The 18,027-nt window shown below is 41.0% G+C and overlaps 1 protein-coding gene across 1 annotated transcript; it reads left to right on the top strand.

Moving 5' to 3' along the window:
* Nucleotides 1-5,724: 5,724 nt before the first annotated feature.
* LOC121729664 (counting factor associated protein D-like) lies at nt 5,725-14,076 on the top strand (the record flags this gene model as incomplete). The annotated part of the gene is made up of 14 exons (XM_042118252.1): nt 5,725-5,764; nt 6,208-6,399; nt 7,290-7,626; nt 8,080-8,179; nt 8,440-8,563; nt 9,063-9,216; nt 10,661-10,776; nt 11,057-11,180; nt 11,422-11,729; nt 12,226-12,352; nt 12,740-12,845; nt 13,066-13,155; nt 13,607-13,704; nt 13,792-14,076. Coding segments are annotated over 14 exons (2,199 nt in total), but the record flags the coding sequence as incomplete, so codon positions are not given.
* Between the last annotated feature and the right edge of the window lie 3,951 nt (nt 14,077-18,027).

Raw genomic sequence — 18,027 nt, 5'->3', positions numbered from 1 at the left:
TATTACTTATTAGTAACATACTATAATTATACAGTGGGTTCCACATGTTATAATTACCTTCAGAATGTCATCACTCGGCACTCATCAACGGTCGGCATTAGAGTGGTCGTTATAATAAAGCTTTGAGGTCAATGTGTAATGCTAATAGATAGATGATAAAAAAATGATCCATACGAGATAATGCCCACAGTTTCAATGCGCCGAAACCGTACAATATTATGCCGGAAAAAAACTATCCTAGTATGTCTAAATAGGACATAAACTACGTCTTTTTCTGAGACTCAAATTAAAACTTTACAAAATATAATATTTTAAATAATGCACTTTCAAAGTTCTCTCTCTTCTGTCTAACATCACGTTGTGACCAATGATAGCGAAGAATCAGTGGAAAATGTGGAAAACAGCGAAACATATTTGTGTTGACGCGAAAAACGGTTAGTTTAAAATATGAAATGATGACTTTATATTTGATGGCTAAATTTAATTGGTTGATGTCTGACATAATTTAAATTCAAAGAATGTAGTAACAAGATAATGCTAAAGGTCGCGCTGTATTTCGTGATCTAGGATCTAAATTCGATTGCAAGTTGTTCCAGAAATGTTGTAATGTAGTCTTTTAATCTTTTTCCTTAAATATTAATTAATGGCGCCTTGGGAACAATTAACTATCGATGCCGATACATAGTCAAACTGTAGATAGTTTTGATAGAGAAGTTTGGAATTTGACGCAGATTTTAGATTTTGATTTACTTAATCAAAGGAAATAAAAAAATATATTACAGAATATTCTTCGAAAGAACCAAAAGAACTTGTATTTTAAATGAAGTATTCCGTAAATAAACTTGACATTGAATTTAGGTTAGATTTACGAGTACCTGACCTCATCTTGACTAAGTTTAGATACTCTATCATAGATATTTTTATGCAATAACAAATTATGCCGATGACGAACCAAGTTGCCGGGGTCCGGTCGTTTGGCAATAGTTTAGATTAATTCGAAATGTTTTGGTGAAGGCCCGGGCGGCAGGTGACCACGCAACACTAGGGCCATCAGTTGAAGGCCACACCTACACGTTATTGACAGCTTGACACCATAATTGTGGTAAAAAACGTTTACCATTAAGTTGCTATTTAGCACAATAATAAGCTGTCCCATCAGTATTCATTCGCAGGCAGATGGCCGCGTGTTATTGGTTGGCTTTTGTCAATACTAGTGAATCGTTGATGAGGTTTGACCAAGGTTTGACACAATCAGAACGAATTACTGCCGCTTCGCGTCGCGTTGTCTTAATAAAGTACAAATAAGTAGTCGAGCTTTCGAGTAGTTTTGTTACACATAAGGCTGAGCAACTTAGAATAGCCCTACATTTATAAATAGGCCCTTACTGCCGCCCCTAGGCCACGGCCTAGGAGCGGCAGTATCCTAAGGGGGGGGGGACGTTCTTAAAGGCACTGGCTTATCGCGTGCGGCGTGGTGTAATAACAATGCATGATAAATCCTACTTCCTACTAATATTATAAAGGTGAAAGTTTGTTTGGATGTATGGATGTTTGTTACTCTTTCACGCAAAAACTACTGAACGGATTTTAATGAAACTTTACAATAATATAGCTTATACATCAGAATAACACATAGGCTACAATTTTAACCGACTTTCAAAACGGGGGAGGTGTTATGTTCGTTTTCTTATATTCAACGATTACTCCGCCGTTTGTTAACCTATTTTCAAAATTTTTCTTTTGGTATATAGGGTATCATCCTAATTTGGTATTATATTCACAAAAGTGGTGATCTGATGAAGGATCCATAAGTAATCGAGGGAACTCCTCAAAACTTATAGGGAAACATATGGTGACTTCGGTTTCGTGAGAAGTACTCTAAGCATATGCTACCAACAAGTAAGATTTTGCACCCAGATATACCTGGTATACCGTGGTTCGGAAGGTGCTGAGAGAACTCCTGATTCTTTATAGATACAAGTTTGGGAGTTTCGGCGTTGTTTTAAGAACAGAAAGCATATGCTACTATGCAAATTACATTCATCATCATCATCATCATCATCACTACCATATTATACCATTTCATAGTCTTTTAAATCGAGACTCGAGTTTGTCAAGCGATAATTTAAAAAAATCTATACCTTCCTAATATTATAAACCTGAAGAGTATGTTTGCTTGAACGCGTCAATCTCAGGAACTACAGGTCCGATTTAAAAACTTATCTCAGTGTTAGATAGATCATTTATCGAGTAAGACTATAGGCTATATTATATTATCACGCTAAGACTAATACGACCGAAGAAACTCAGGAAAATGTGGAAAAAACGGGGGAAATATTTTTATGGGAAAATGTACGGTTTCTGTAAAATTCCTAATTTACGCGGGCGAAGCCGCGCGGGACATCTAGTAAATTCTAATCGAACAGTGCGACCTGCTTCCGTACTTTTTCCTATTTCCATTTCCCTTGGATAAAGCATTACCAGTTTTTCGCTTTTCTACAGAAAAGCGAAAAACTGGTGCATACATGCAGCATGGAGACATCATGGAGATCATTCGAAGACATTTATTTCTGGGGGTCGTTCTAAAATTTCACTTGTTAACAAGGGTTCCGCCACCAAAAAAGTTATGGAACCGCTGCTCTAAGGAGTGTTTGCAGCGTATTTTATCGGCGATGGCGCGAACACATCGATTCGTACCTCAGCTCCGATGCGGGGGCGGCGCTCGGCGATATGGCACATGATAATTGATATAATATTATATCGCTAGAAGTTAGAACCACACGATCCGGATTCGTGCGGCCTGCGGGGGATCGAAGTGAATGTCACGATTGTCAAGGTCGCGCCAATAAATTACTACCAATTTTTTTGTAAACACACAAAGGTGACAGCGACTAATACTATTTTAACTTTGACATTTAAGGCTCGTTTTGCTTTCGAATGCTGACGCGCGCGTACGATTAGCAGCTAACCTACCTTTTCGACCATAATATGGCATACGGGAGAGTCGGCCTAAAGTGTACGAAAATTAGTTATATTAAACGACGAGCTTTTGCCCGCGGCTTCGCTCGCGTTAAGAAGGATTATTATATACAAACTTTCATCCCCTATTTTAATCCCTTGGGGTTGGAATTTATCAAAATCCTTTCTTAGCGGATGCCTACGTCATAACATCTACGTTCCAATGCCAAATTTCAGCCCGATCCCTCCAGTGGTTTGGGCTGTGCGTTGATAGATCACTATGTCAGTCAGTCACCTTTGAGTTTTATATATATAGAATAAGCCGTTTGAAAACAGCTTCACGGGTAGATACAGTCTGATTTGATACTATGGACCCTGGACGCCTTGCTAGGAGCTAGGTGAGCTGTCAAGCTAGCCAAGTCAATGGAAGGATGGATAGCGGATACTGTCGCTCGCACTGGGGATTTTCGGGGAAGGCCTATGTACTGAAGTGCACGTCTATAAGTTAAAATAGATAATAATAGGTAGTATGCTGCATGACTCATCACAGTTATAGAGTTACACAAAAAGCGTATGTAAGAATATTAGGAAATTCCATCACGGAAGGCTGATCTAATGAAACCGCAAGACCCAATCTGAGGAATAATAGCTAAAAATAAACCATATTGATAGCGGTGACGAGTGGTGGAAGCACTGTGATCGGAACAAAAATTTGAAAATTGTCATGCTCATATACTTACAAAAATCCATACTAAAATTATGAATGCGAAAGTGTCTGTCTGTCTGTTACCTCTTCACGCGCAAACCGCTGAGCCATCCAGCTAAGGCATCCTGCGACTCCTCCCAAGCTTCAAAAATACTACAAAGAAGTCCTATACCAGCATCCGTTGTGGATCGACCCTTAAAAACAAAAAGGCATTTGCATCCACTGTGGATGATTTAAATACAGTATTTTTAATTAAATTCTGTAGTAACCGGGACAGTATTCGAAATGTCCGTATGGTTGCCCAAGCAAATACGGCATTCTCGCAACATAGTCGGCCTAGTCTTCGGACTATCTGGACGTCTCTGGACTGAGGAATGAGCATTGAGCAGGTCAATACGTCTGACACCAACCCTGTGCGAGTTTCCTCACGATGTTTCCTATTACCGTACGAGCTTCCATATGTGAAAATTGTCTCTTTGGTACCCGAGATCGAACCTATACCCTCTCGAGGCGAACCACAAGGCACGGACGCTCTGCGAAAGACATTAAAATCTTAAGAAACTCAACAAAGCGAGCTTTCCCTTCAAAGACTTAATATTTCTTTACATCGCCATTGTTCCACGTAAAAAATATACCTTTCTCATCACCTTGATGAGTGGCAGTCTTCCACATTTCTTCAACTTTCAACTTTCTGCCGCTCACTGTAAAACTGTGGAACGAACCAACGCCAGCAGTATTTCCGGACAAACACGACTTGCAAATCTTAAAGAAGAGCGCGTATTCCCTCCTAAAAGGCTAGCAATACACCTGCAGCTTTTCTGATGTTGCGAGTAACCATGGGCGACAGTAGTTAGTAGTTACTTTCCATCAGGTGACCCGTTCGCGCGTTTGTCTCCTTATTAATCGACTTCAAAAAAGGTTGTTTAAAAAAAAAGAACCTTACATTATTATACAGGGTACAAGAATATTCACTCTCCTTTTATGTTGGACGTCAATTTGAAGTATAAACTGTTTTGTTTCAGCCGCAGCGGCTTCAGCGAGCAGCTTGCCCAAAGCGAGGGAGGCGAACCCCGCGACCAGGGAGGCGCGCTCGCCCCAGTTCAAGGTGCAGTACAAGCTAGGTGAGTGCCAGCTCTGGTATAGGCAGTTATAAGGCCATGGCCTATAGGCGGCAACGTCCTATAGATGTCGGCAGAGTTCGTACATAGGGGCGGAAAAATTATTATGTAAAGTGGTCTATACTCTTAAAAAATATAAATCTGGTCCTGGTAAGTGCACGTAGTCTAGCTCTGCCACAGATTAAGGAAAAAATCATAGAGAAATACCACAAATGCACTAAATAATTATTAAGTACGTAAATATTACTAAACGTTGCACCGTGAGCGGCTGCTTGTTTCACAAAATAGGGAAAAATCTTGAGGAGTGAAGGAGAAATATAGACAATCTTCTTAATTATTTCCACGGTAGTCTCAGTCTTGGAGTCCAAATCTAATATTGCTGAAATCAAAAAGGTAAACCTTTTACAACATAAACGTGAATCGAACGTCGAAAAATTGACCTCCACGTCCAATTAACTGGGGACATGACATCTTCCTCTCTCTGCTCAATATCGTGAGGTTTTATGACTGTAACCACTGACGTCCTCCATGTCATTGTAGATGGCAATGAGTACACGCCGGAACCGACGGTAGCTGCGCACGCGCAGTTCACCGCCAGCGCGCCCTTCGCCGGCTACAACCCCAACTGGTCATGGAACTCGTTCGCAGCCTACGGTAAGGAAATACTGATAAAGCTTCTACATTTTTACATGAGTTACTTATAATGAATCGTTTTGCATAATCGATTACAAGTTTCTAGTTCACTACTGCATCTGACCATAGATAGTAGTTAGCCGGTAAACAATAAACATTATGAATTAATTTTGCGTTTTACGTCTTGTTTTTGAATCACTATGCTTTAATCCAGAAAATAATTTATTATTGACAGGCAACATTTTCGCCGGACTGGGAAACGTACCGCCCCCAGTGCTGCTGGTGCCAGTGCCGGTGCCCGTCACGGCCTCAGCGCACCCACTGGAGCAACCGCGTCCGCCCGTTCCAGGTCAGTCCTTCACTACAATACTACGGGCTCACAGAAAACCAGCGTGAAACAGCGCTTGCGCTGAGTTTCACCGAGTGAGTTTACCGGAGGCCCAATCCCCTACTCTATTCCCTTCCCTACCCTCCACTACCCTATTACCCTATTCCCTCTTAAAGGCTAGCAACGCACCTGCAGCTCTTCTGATGTTGCGGGTGTCCATGGGCGACGGAAGTTGTTTTCCATCAGGTGACCCGTTTCCTCGTTTGCCCCCTTATTTTATAAAAAAAACTATCTTGTTGCCGGTTCTACTCGCCGGGTCATTCCATTTTATTCCATTCCATTCCATACCATTTTATTCCATTCCTTATTTATTTCATTTCGTTTTTGTTTATTTTATTTCTTTTAATAATTATAATTTCCTGATACCTGTTCTGGAGGAACTTAATTGCAATCGTAATTTTCAGCTTCAGAGTATGGCGTGGAGAAGGTGAAAGAAGTGGTTATCGAAGTTCCCGTAAAGAAGCCATCGAAGCCGATCCGACCCATCGTGGTGGAGGAGGCCAAGCCGGTGCAGGAGCAGGGTCTGAAGTTCCCCTCGTACGTGCGTCCGGACCAGCTCGACAGACAACCCGTGCCCCCGCCCGTGGAGAAGACCGGTATACACATCAGCTGATTAATCCATAAGAATAGCCTGTTAACTCATTACCAGATATACAGGGTGTTACAAGAGAAAGTGATAATACTTTAGGATGTGCATGAGTCTGCTTTTTGACTGTATACACTATACACTGTAAAAATAGTAGTAACTTTTGTACGGGCAAAATAACGTGGCGCACGGCGCCATCCAAATCCATACCCATACAAATCACAAAAATAATGTTCTTTCAGTGAACTCTAAAAGACGAAAAGTTACAGGCTACATAATACATACTAGCATTTTGACCGAGCTTTGCTCGATATTCGATAAAACACGAATAAAAATGATTCCAAGCTAGATCGATTTATCGCCACCAAAACCCCCTATATACTAAATTTCATGAAAATCGTTGGAGCCGATTCCGAGATTCTAATTATATAATATTATATTATATATATACAGTTCTATGATAACAATGTTGGGAACTCAAAAAAATCCGTCGTCATACCCATACAAATTGCCGATCCGGGCATCCATATGGGTATAAAGACGGCTTTTTTTGAGTTCCCAGCATTGTTCTCATAGAAAAAGTTGTTCATTTTGACGGGCTCATTTGATGGTTTCAAGGACAAAGGTGTTTACACTAACACACTGTATACAAGAATTGCTCGTTTAAATTTACATATAAGAGTATATAATACGTCATAGATTCCATAACCAAATTGCCTTTTTGGTAACCGTAGCACCAAATTCTTGTATAATATAATAATTATTGTCGACAGAGCATTTGGAATTCCAAATAAAGTTATTTGAACAATATTAAACTTTAATACAATTATTCAAATCACCACAGGAAATCCCAGAACTTGTGATGGAGCATCCCAAAATATACATTTTTAATATTTCCAGAGTCATCTGCGCAACTCCTGCAAGATTTCCTGGCCCAGCAGGCGAGTAGCCCGGAACTGCCACCCATCCTGCTCTCCGACCACGACGCCAGCGAGCGTATTCCTCTTCCCGACGAGGACATCCTCGGCACCCGAACTCCCGTACTCCAGAACTACCGCGCCCTGCTGACGCCGGCCGCCAGCTCGGCGACGAAGGGCTTCTACCAGGGACAGTACAGCTACGGGAGCTTCCGGCAGCAGCAGCAGCAGCCCCCGCGCCCGCGGTTCAACCCGAACTTCGTGATCAGCGGCGAGCTGACCGTGCCCCGCGCAGGCTACACCGAGACTTACGTCGCGAGGTGAGGACCAAGGCTGTAATTAATGCTGTAACATTAACTCAGAGTCGTATATGTACGCTATTTTTACTTAGGTATAACTTGCTCTGAATTACTTATTTTTATGTACCATCGGAGAAATTGATTCAATGACAGTTGACAGACTTACGTTATTTTGTTGGATTATGTCAATTAAATGTAAAGTGGTACAAGGCTTTATCGAACGTGAACGGGGCGCTGCTGGTAAAGGAGAATTACTGTCAAAAATGACGTTTTTGTATGATGGCAGCGTTAGTCCCTTTTTTCGCCACGTTCATTTAAAGCCTCGAGCTCTAAGTCGTGATGTGAACGCTGGGATTGACATAACTCGAACAAACTACGTAGGTCCGCCTGCCTATGAAGTATGAACCAACTTCTCTGATAGTACAAAAATCGCTCGAACGCTTGTTACTAAACTGGAGTTACCATGCTTTGCAGATTGGACGCCGCTACCGGATCATCCCGTGTAGACTACTACGGCGGAGCCACCGTCGCGTTCAAGAACCCGGTGGCCGACGGCAGCTTACAGCGCTTGGCGGTAGATATACTTTTATAACAAGTCATTATTTAACATTCGTTATTATTTAGATGTTCCTTTACTTAACCCACCAATCCCCATTTATCCAAGCGGCCGCCGGCTGCCGCATAACAATTGAAAATCTATTGCGTCGGCGATACCCATGATGGAGATGATACAGTGTCTTAAAATGATATAAAGATATAACTTATTACATACCCTAAAAGCTGGCAGCAGTTCTGCGTAATTTAATGTAAAGCGACGACTACTTCCTCGTGCAGGTGCGCGTGGACAAGACCGGCGAGAATACCAGGCGGATCTGCAGCATGGCCAGCTCCCTCGCCCCCGCCCACGAGGATCTGCGGAACCCCGCACTGCCCGACCTCGATCTGTTCGCCTTCATCGGTGAGGCCCGGAGCACATGCGCAATGTCATCTGATCACTGACAAAGATTATAGTCAAAGGACGTTTTTAGGCTGCGTTTCCACTGAAGCGGAGCGGAGCTTAGCGGTGCCGAATTGATCAATCACCATGCTCAAAATCTTCGCTGTCATTCCGCTGGGATAGCACGATTGGTCAATTCGGGCACCGCTAAGCTCCGCTCCTCTCCGCTTCAGTGGAAACGCAGCCTAAATCTCGATTCGTTAAATCTAGAATCACTCTAGAATCTAGCTAGAGTCTAGACTCTGGAGCCTAGAGTGTGATATATTTGTCAATAAATCTTACCGCTTGCAATCAAGGCCCTTGATTGTCTTTGCCCGTAAAAATGTATCTATTATTATATTCTTATATCTACCCTTGATTCAATGGTAGATAAAAGTAGCATTACGCTCGTCCCGATATTGCGCAAATGCATTCCCAAAAGTCGAGTTGATCAGGCTAATTCAACCATGTTACCCCCCAGGATACAACCAGACCGAGGGCGGTCGTGTGGAGCACTGGGGATACGTGAACTCCGGTCGGCCGGGTGAACTCGGCGGCGCGGCGGGCGAGGCCCTCACCTTCCACCACGACCTGTACCTGGTGCGCGCACAGAACGATATCGCCATCCCACTCTCGTGAGTATCGTTTTGTGATTTCCCCTTTATGGTCAGTGATACTGATATTCGACTCCTAAAACAAGAAAATGTCGCAATCCTTTTAAACTCCTCTCAACAGCGTCATCTTTTAAAAGGGAATTTTCACTGGTTTTTCTAAAAGACCGCTATATTGTTAAGATTGGCGATTGAGCCTTGCGAGTCGCGAGTAACTTGACATGGTTGCTGTAACCGGTAGTTAATATTACGAGAACATCTCGATATTGGCCTTGAACTAATATGTAGGCCATGACGCCGATAAAGTGGCGGGTGATATCAATACATTTTCATAAATTAACAATTCCAACTTTGTTTTGCAATTAATTATAATTTGAAGTTCCTTCCTTTGTTACAAAAAGACGCTCAAAGCAAAGGGCAGCAACTAGCATAAACAATGGTATAATAACTATAATAACGAAGAATTGAACAAACTTTAGAGGATTCCACACCACCGTTTTTCCATACAAACGCTGTCCCCTGTTTCCTCCCTGGATAATGCCGGTAGAATTATGATTTTTTTCCCTGAATATCTATGGCCACTATTAGCATGTCCTTATGTTTTCTTTTTTTTATAATTTTATTATTAAAAAAGATAAGAACGTCCAAAAACCCAAAAAAATGGCAAGATTTTCCTCTGTGTTCAAACACCTAGAAAACAAAACTGGCTAAAATATACAAAAAAAGTAAAACATAGGAACACAGCTCAAGCCTTTCTTTAATTTTTAATGAAAAAAGTACTTAAATCGGTTAAGTTTTGGAGAAGGAATCAGCGGACAACGAATCGAAGATTTTCTGTTCTTTTATTAGAACTTTTGTCGTGTTGTCTCTATCGCACTCTGCGGGGGAGACTTGAGATTGGTGAGACAGCAATACATTTTCAAATACCTATTTTCAATTTCTCTCGCCCCTGGAGTATCCTCTTAATAAATTGCAGTTTCTAAATAATTTTCCAATATTAAATCAAGACAGTAAGTAGACACAAGTGTAATCGTTACTAGGTCAGCAATACGCATAAGAAATAACATCGGTTACATCGGTATCCAAAGTTCAACGAGTGCAGCATGATGCAAAATTAAATACATATTTTAACCTACGAATAATAAAGATTTTAATAGAATCTAATAAGCCAATCTTCGAAACAAACGTTTTGTTAAATGCAGCTTGTAAAGATTGATAAGCTGGACGAGACGACGACGACAATAAGACGACAATAAATATCCAATCGAAATAGCGATATTGCCTTATAGGGTCTTATCAGCAGGGCTGGATTTAAATGTTTTTTGAGTATAGGTCACTTTAATTTTGCCGCCCCTATGTACGAACTCTGCCGCCATCCTAGGACGCTGCCGCCCATAGGCCATGGCCTATACTGCCTATACATAAATCCAGAGCTGCTCGTCAAGTAACCGTCTGCGACTGCCCCCAGATACAAGGTGACAGTGGACAGCTCGGTGCTGGGCGCGGCCACCGACGGGTACGAGCACCGCTACTACGTCACCGAGGAGAGCCAGCGCGAGAACAAGTTCTACAGCCCCAACCTGAGTAAGAATTCACGCCATACAAAACTTTGCGGAAAATTGAAAACACTTGAATAAATAGTCGGTAGGCTGTTGCTGTCAATAAATATGTATTATTGACAGCAGAAATAAAAATGTAGACATTGAAAATGAAAATATCCACAGCCGAACATTTGAAACTTTTTGGCTTTTTGGAAGTCAGTTTAAAACGAGCAGTTGTAAATAGTGATTAGTGACCTTAGTTAGTCTTATCCACGACGACGAAGATGACGATGATGACGATTTTGACACTCCTGTGTCCACAGAAATGATATGCGACGTCGAGGAGACCCTCAACGCGACGAACGCCGACGACGCTGCGCGCCTCAACCCCCTGCGCGAGTACACGATGCCGGCCAGGGACCTGCGATACGACAACATCTTCTCAAAGTAGGTAGAAGCCATCGACAGACGCAGATACTGATTTCGGCTCAGCAGGTATAAACTCATTTAAGTAATTTAATATCTATTCAAATGTTACGTAAGCTTATACCTGCGAGGGCGGGACGAAAAAAGAAACGAAGACAGAGAGAATCATTTTTGAGGTCATAGCATCGGTGACAAACGAGACTTGTAACGCCTCTTTCATCTTGTTGAATTGAGAAATGATGTACACATGAACTATCGTCAGGTTCCAGACCGAGTACGGCCGCCAGTACATTGACAACGTGGAGGAGGCGGTCCGTAAGAACCTCCTGATCCAGCACGACCGCTTCATCGCGTCCGGCAATCGCGAGGGAGCTCCCTCCCTGCTGGCCAAGAACTTCCTCACCGACCGCCTGAACAAGGAGATCGGGAAGCTGGCTGGAGTACAACCCGAACCCGAGAACTTCAAGTCTGAACCTTTCCCCCACGAGAGATCCACCCTCCGCGCGGCCGAGTCTAAGCTGCCGAAGAAGTTCGACTGGCGTCCCCGCGGTGCCGTGTCTCCTGTCAAATGTAGGTTCCCTTTTGCTTTTGTGTACCGATTAATAATAATTAAGTAATTGACTTCGATAAATTAGCTGTCTAATATTAGTTGGAATTCATAAATCCGTCTGAAGCGATGGTCTTTCACGGAGTGTCTATAAAGTTCTAAGCCTTACTCCTTAGCGACTATACAGAATGTAACAAAACTGTGTTCATACTTTAAAAGTTTAGGGTGTGTATGTGTTTCTTGTAGAGAGTTCACTATGAAAATAGCAGCGCTGAAAGACGATTTTTTTTTGCATTTGTAGCAGTTGGCATTATTTTTGCTCAAGCGCCCTAGCGTCACGAGTTTTCCCATACAAAAGTTAAAAAATATTGCTCTTGCAGCGCCCGTGAACTCTATACACTGGACCTATACCTACACACCCTAAGGTATTATCACTTAGTTTTGTTACACCCTGTATATCTGGAATCTAGCACCTCAGGCCCTCGCCTTAGAGGATTAGCTAACTGTGACCGTGTACAGTCCAGGGCGCGTCGTGCAGCTCGTGCTGGGCGTTCAGCGTGGCGGGCGCGGTGGAGGGCGCGCTGTTCATCCGCCGCCGCGAGCTCGTGCCGCTCTCCGTGCAGTGCCTCGTCGACTGCTCCAACAAGTGCGTATCTTTTTTTATCAAATTTTTGACAAGGGCTATAAATGCACTTGACATCTATGCCAGCCTCATATTATTATTCAAAATTATAATTAGTTTAAAAATTAAACTATGCGACCCTTCATTGACAATAAATAGAATCTAATTAAGGTACGGCCGTACCTAAATGGCCTCTTGCGAAAGAGGCGACGCCAAAATATTATATAAAGCCCCCCAAACAAATTTCCTGCGAACTGGCTTCTGAGATCACGATTTTGTCCACAATCCACCAACGAGTGCACCCTACAGTGAATACATTGAGGGGACTCTTTCTGGTATCTTTATCTCGCCCTTGAAATTTTCGAAGACATAAAGTCTGTATATAACATTAAAGCAATTCAATGTTAACAGGTTCGGAACCAAGGGCTGCGGCAGGAGCTGGCCGAGCCACGCCTACGACTACGTGCAGAACATCGGTCTGCCGGCCGAGGCGGAGTACCCTGCGTACAAGCAGAAGGTGGGACCATTGATGCAATGAGAGAATATAATACTTAGTTGGATTTGAATTGTACCGAAGCGAAACTGCACAAGCACCGTTTTTTAGTGTTATTCAAATTACCTTTTTTATAGCACCTGCACCGGATGGTATAATGTGCTTCTAGGACGACTTCATTATATATCCTTGGGTAATTTTATATTAGTAGGTACTATTATATGAATTTTTATGTTGGTTCCAGGCTGAGAAGTGTCAAGACAACAGCATCCCCGCCGTGACGCGCATCAGCGCGCACGTCAACGTCACCGCCAACAGCGTACCCGCGCTTAAGGTCAGTGCTGTAATATATCCTCAAAATAATAATATTGTTTCTAAAGGAAACTCTCTCGTTAGGCGCGAGGAACGAATTTTGGCGTAACGGAGTGGCGGCCGTCATCTAGAGTGGCGGCCGTCATCTAGAATATAATATATATAATATCTATGGACGCTTCACACCACGTCAGTCTGGCCCCGTGCTAAGTACCTGAAGGACTTGTGTTACAGGTACCAGACAACGGAAATATATTTAATACTTTTATACTATACATATATTTAAGATTTTTATTATATCATACACATATTTAATACACATCCATGACCCAGGAACATTGAAAAACTTTTTGTTCCATCGGCGGGATTCGAACCCGTGACCCCCGGCTTGAGTTGCCACACACTCTAACCATTGAGCCACGGAGGTCGTCAAGAAAATAATCATGTATTATTAAATAATATTGTTTCCGCAGATCGCGATCAAGAAACACGCCCCCACTCTAGTCATCGTGGACTCCTCCTGCAAGAGCTTCCAGTTCTACAAGTCCGGATACCTGTACGACGACAAATGGTAGGGGTCTTTATGTCACGAGTGTTACTCATGTGAAAATAGGTGTTACTTTTGGATTTCACCTAACTCTTTACCTCTTTGTTTCAGCTCGAAGGGCCCGAAGAAGCTGGATCACGCCGTGCTGGCGGTGGGCTGGGGCGAGAAGAAGGGCGAGCAGTACTTCATTCTGAAGAACTCATGGTCGGAGGCGTGGGGCAACAAGGGCTATATCAACGTGCACGGGCCCTCCAACGCCGCGGGCGTGCTGGCCAAGCCCTCCTACCCGCGCCTGGAGGACTCCGACGTCATCAGGGACGTGGGCAAGAAGGCCGAAGCCAAGGTCAAGACGAGAGACCTCGACCTCGACGACGACTATGACGACAGGGATTAAGTCAATAACGCTAGATACTCAATAAATGGTCTCGATTTTGTTAGTTTATGTCCGTGGTTTTCTTTGCTCTCGCTTCAAAACCCTCCAGCGATTCGATCTTACAATTCTCGACCTTACGACCCCATTGTTAAAATAAAACCTTTCAGATCTTTGTTTCTAACGGCCGTTCCCAATATTTGATCTATCTCTGGTTTAGCCCTACTAGAGATAGGAATAGCTCACATTAGACATTAGAGACATATATTTTATGTCAATTGTGAGCTATTCCTATCTCTAGTAGAGCAAAATCAGAGATAGATCAAATATTGGGAACGGCCGTTAGTGAACGTAATTAATTCTTTCATATATCACCTAGATACGTTGTTGCTGATAAATAATAATTACACAATGTATTTTGGGGTCCGCTGCTATAGAGGTATACACAGAAATAAATCAAGATAGAACGGCGGCGCGTGCGTTGCTATAGAATCGCTTGTGTCAATTTTTGCTTTGCTTTTAGTTAGAACAAATAACTTACCCGTGGAAAGAAATACCTCCTTTTCACCGATTCACTTTCGTACTTCTGTTTTTACAATTAGACACTGAGGCATTTTTGCACAACCGCTCCGGAGTAATCAAGTCGAGACGTGCGCACTGACTGAATGAACGTTCAACGAATCTTGCTCACTCGTGCAAGATTGAAACACGCGTACTCCACCCGCTTAGCCGTTCTATTTTGATTTATTTCTGTGGATATTTACGATCTCCATGAAGAGCCTTGAGCTACTTAAGAAACTTGGTTATTATGGAATACGTGGCCAAGCATTAGATATGATAAAATCTTACTTGTCTAATAGAAAACAATGTGTAGGTATTGAACATGCTATCTCGTCGGGGTCATTCTTTCAGATTGGTGTGCCTCAGGGCTCTATACTTGGTCCTCTTTTGTTTTTAGTTTATATGAATGATCCGAATGTGATGACATTTTTATTTTTCATAATATTTATTTACTTATGTCTCATACAGTCTTTAGTTTCCGTGCTTCTCTTGTCTTCTTTCTTTTCTCTGCTCGCTTTTTTTTTCTTTTTACTGCTAAAAACTAAAGTAATAGATTGCTAGATCAGTACAAGGTCTAATATTAGAAACCATGTCCATTTTTAGGTACAGTAGTTCTAAGTTGTTAGTTTGTTGTTGTGTCCATCGCTATCCCGTCCCACAAACAATGGTCGCCGTCAGTCTCGAGTTGTAATAATTTACTATTATTTATTCAACAAATTCACTTATCAATATAAAAAGTACCCAGTAGCCGATTCTCAGACCCACTGAATGTGCATATAAAATTTGGTTAAAATCAGTAAAGCCGTTTCGGAGGAGTACGCGGCCTAACATTGTGACACGAGAATTTTATATTATACTAGCTGACTCGGCAAACGTTGTTTAGCCATATAAATAATTTTTAATAATGTGAACAACCCTTATTACTCAGGGGTATGAAAAATAGATGTTGGCCGATTCTCAGACCTACTCAATATGCTCACAAAATTTCATGAGAATCGGTCAAGCTGTTTCGGAGGAGTACGGGAACGAACATTGTGACACGAGAATTTTATAAATAACATAAGATACCACATGAAATATGTGGTTTGCTCGCCAGAAATAAAATTTAAAAAAATGTAAAAAGAGTGCTAATCGGAAAAGCATATTACAAGGTTGATAATTACATAAATATGACAAAGATATTAATTGGGTGTAAGTTTCTATTATATGTCCCTGAATTCTGCTCATTGCTCCTCATACACTGGTGATCTTTATCTTTATGTTAATGTTTTCATTTTTAATATGATATTAATTAATATGTTGTACTGATATTATGAAATCTGATAATGTAATTGTATTTTTATAAATCTAAATTGTAATTATCTTTGACGTCAGAATATTTGAATAACAGAATTTTCGACAGTCAGGTGAAATTGTAAGGAGCTGGTGTCCATTATATTTATATTAGGTCATGCCTGTATTACAGATCACCAGGATCATAATGCCGTGAACCTTTAATTCTATACTCACCGAGTTTAATTCCAAGTTTCTAATTAATATTAGAAACTTGGAATTCAACATCGAGCGGTGAGGTGTAGACTGTAGAGCTCGGCTACAAACTTCAAACTTCAAAATAATTTATTATGTAAATCTTAAACTTGTATTATGAGGAGAAATAGAGTTAATATAATTATTATATTACTAGCTGTCCCGGCAAACTTTGTTTTTCCATACGTATAAGTATCTATAATTTCGATTTCGCATAATTTCGCACATCATTTTATTGAAGTGACTAAATATAATAAGCATGGCATGGCACCATGGTAACTTCCATCGCCATCCCGTCGCACAAAAAATGCATGAACTTTCAATTCTATGTTAAATGTTACATTAAAGTAGTTTACTTATATTGTTTCTAATTTTTCGCGCAATTTATAATTTTTTTTCTGTCATAAGATCCTTCTCCTGATAATAACAAACACATCAAAAAAAGAATTAGTGAAATCGGTCCAGCCGTTTGTACGCGTGATGCGCTGATCACTTGGGATATATGGATTCATTTTTATTTATATATTTTATTTATTTATTATTATTAATATTATTAACCTTCAATTTAATAAAGAGTTTGACAGATAATGTATGGGGCTTATGTCCATTTCTTAAATTAATTACATATAAGTAGGTAATTATTAATGTTCGTCTCTGAGGGCGGCGCGGCAGTGACTCAAATTTTGACTTAAAAGAAAGCCTATAATCCTTCGAGCGATAAGTTTTATGACAGCTTATTGAACTGATAAAAAGTAATTTAGTTTGATAATGACATGTGCGATGAACATTGAGAGTTGAGACTGGTCATCGTCCATCCATGGTTTAGGCCAGTGGCCAGTGTATATCAACCTGTGGGGTACGGGGTTGCAAAGCTTCTGTGGGGTCACCAAAAGTTGAGAGAGATTTTTTCAATAAAAAAACAATTGGAAAAAGATTAAATAGATTATTAGGGGAAATGAAATTATTCGTCATAATCCACAGGGTGTCACAAAAATAACAGTTACGACTTTAGGGTGTGTACGTGTTCCTTGTACAGAGAGTTCACTGTGAAAGAAACAGCAAAGACGAAAAAATGTTTTCACTTTTGTATGGACAAGGGCCCGAGCGTCACGAGTTTCCCCATACAAAAGTGAAAAAACTTTTGGTCTTTCAGTGCTGCTACTTTCACAGTGAACTCTCTACAAGGAACACGTACACACCCTAAAGTATTATCACTTATTTTTGTTACATCGTGTATGAGCACGGATGTTTTTATTTTAGATTAAATTTGTAATTATTAATACAGTTTTCATTCTTCGGAATAATATTCATCAAGAATCGATATTCTTAATTGATTTTTTTTATAATTTAAAGAAAATCTAGCAACGAGAGCACACCTTTTATTTGTATTAAAAAAAAACCGCGGAGCAATTTTTTACAAGTTACAAGGTTTGTTCATATTATGGAAAAAAATGAATTAATGTGGACGTACTTATGTTACAAAATGTTTATATAACATACGGTTATGGTGCTTCTCTGAAAATTAAAAACAAAAATTAAATTAAATCTTTAAAAGAATATTGCTATTGTTTAGGTATTCCTACTGTTAACATTTTTAAGAAACTTGATTGCGTTATCAGTCCATATTTATGGGACCTAAAATACAACCGATAACACTAATTTAAATACACATAAAGAATATTATGTACTATCTATACCCCATTAATCATGATCACACCTACCGAATAGAGTGATGACTGGTGACTGGTGAGAAAGTGCTCTCGGCCGAACACTCGGCATGTTTTATGGATGTACTAGCTGTTGCCCGCGACTTCGTCCGCGTGGAGTTCAGTTTATAATAGCGCGTGGTATCAACAAAATTGGTGTCAAAAGCTTTTTAAAACCCTGGT

Source organism: Aricia agestis, chromosome 1 (assembly GCF_905147365.1).
Source record: "Aricia agestis chromosome 1, ilAriAges1.1, whole genome shotgun sequence".
Classification (NCBI taxonomy): domain Eukaryota; kingdom Metazoa; phylum Arthropoda; class Insecta; order Lepidoptera; family Lycaenidae; genus Aricia; species Aricia agestis.
This window is presented reverse-complemented; position numbering and strand designations above follow the sequence as displayed.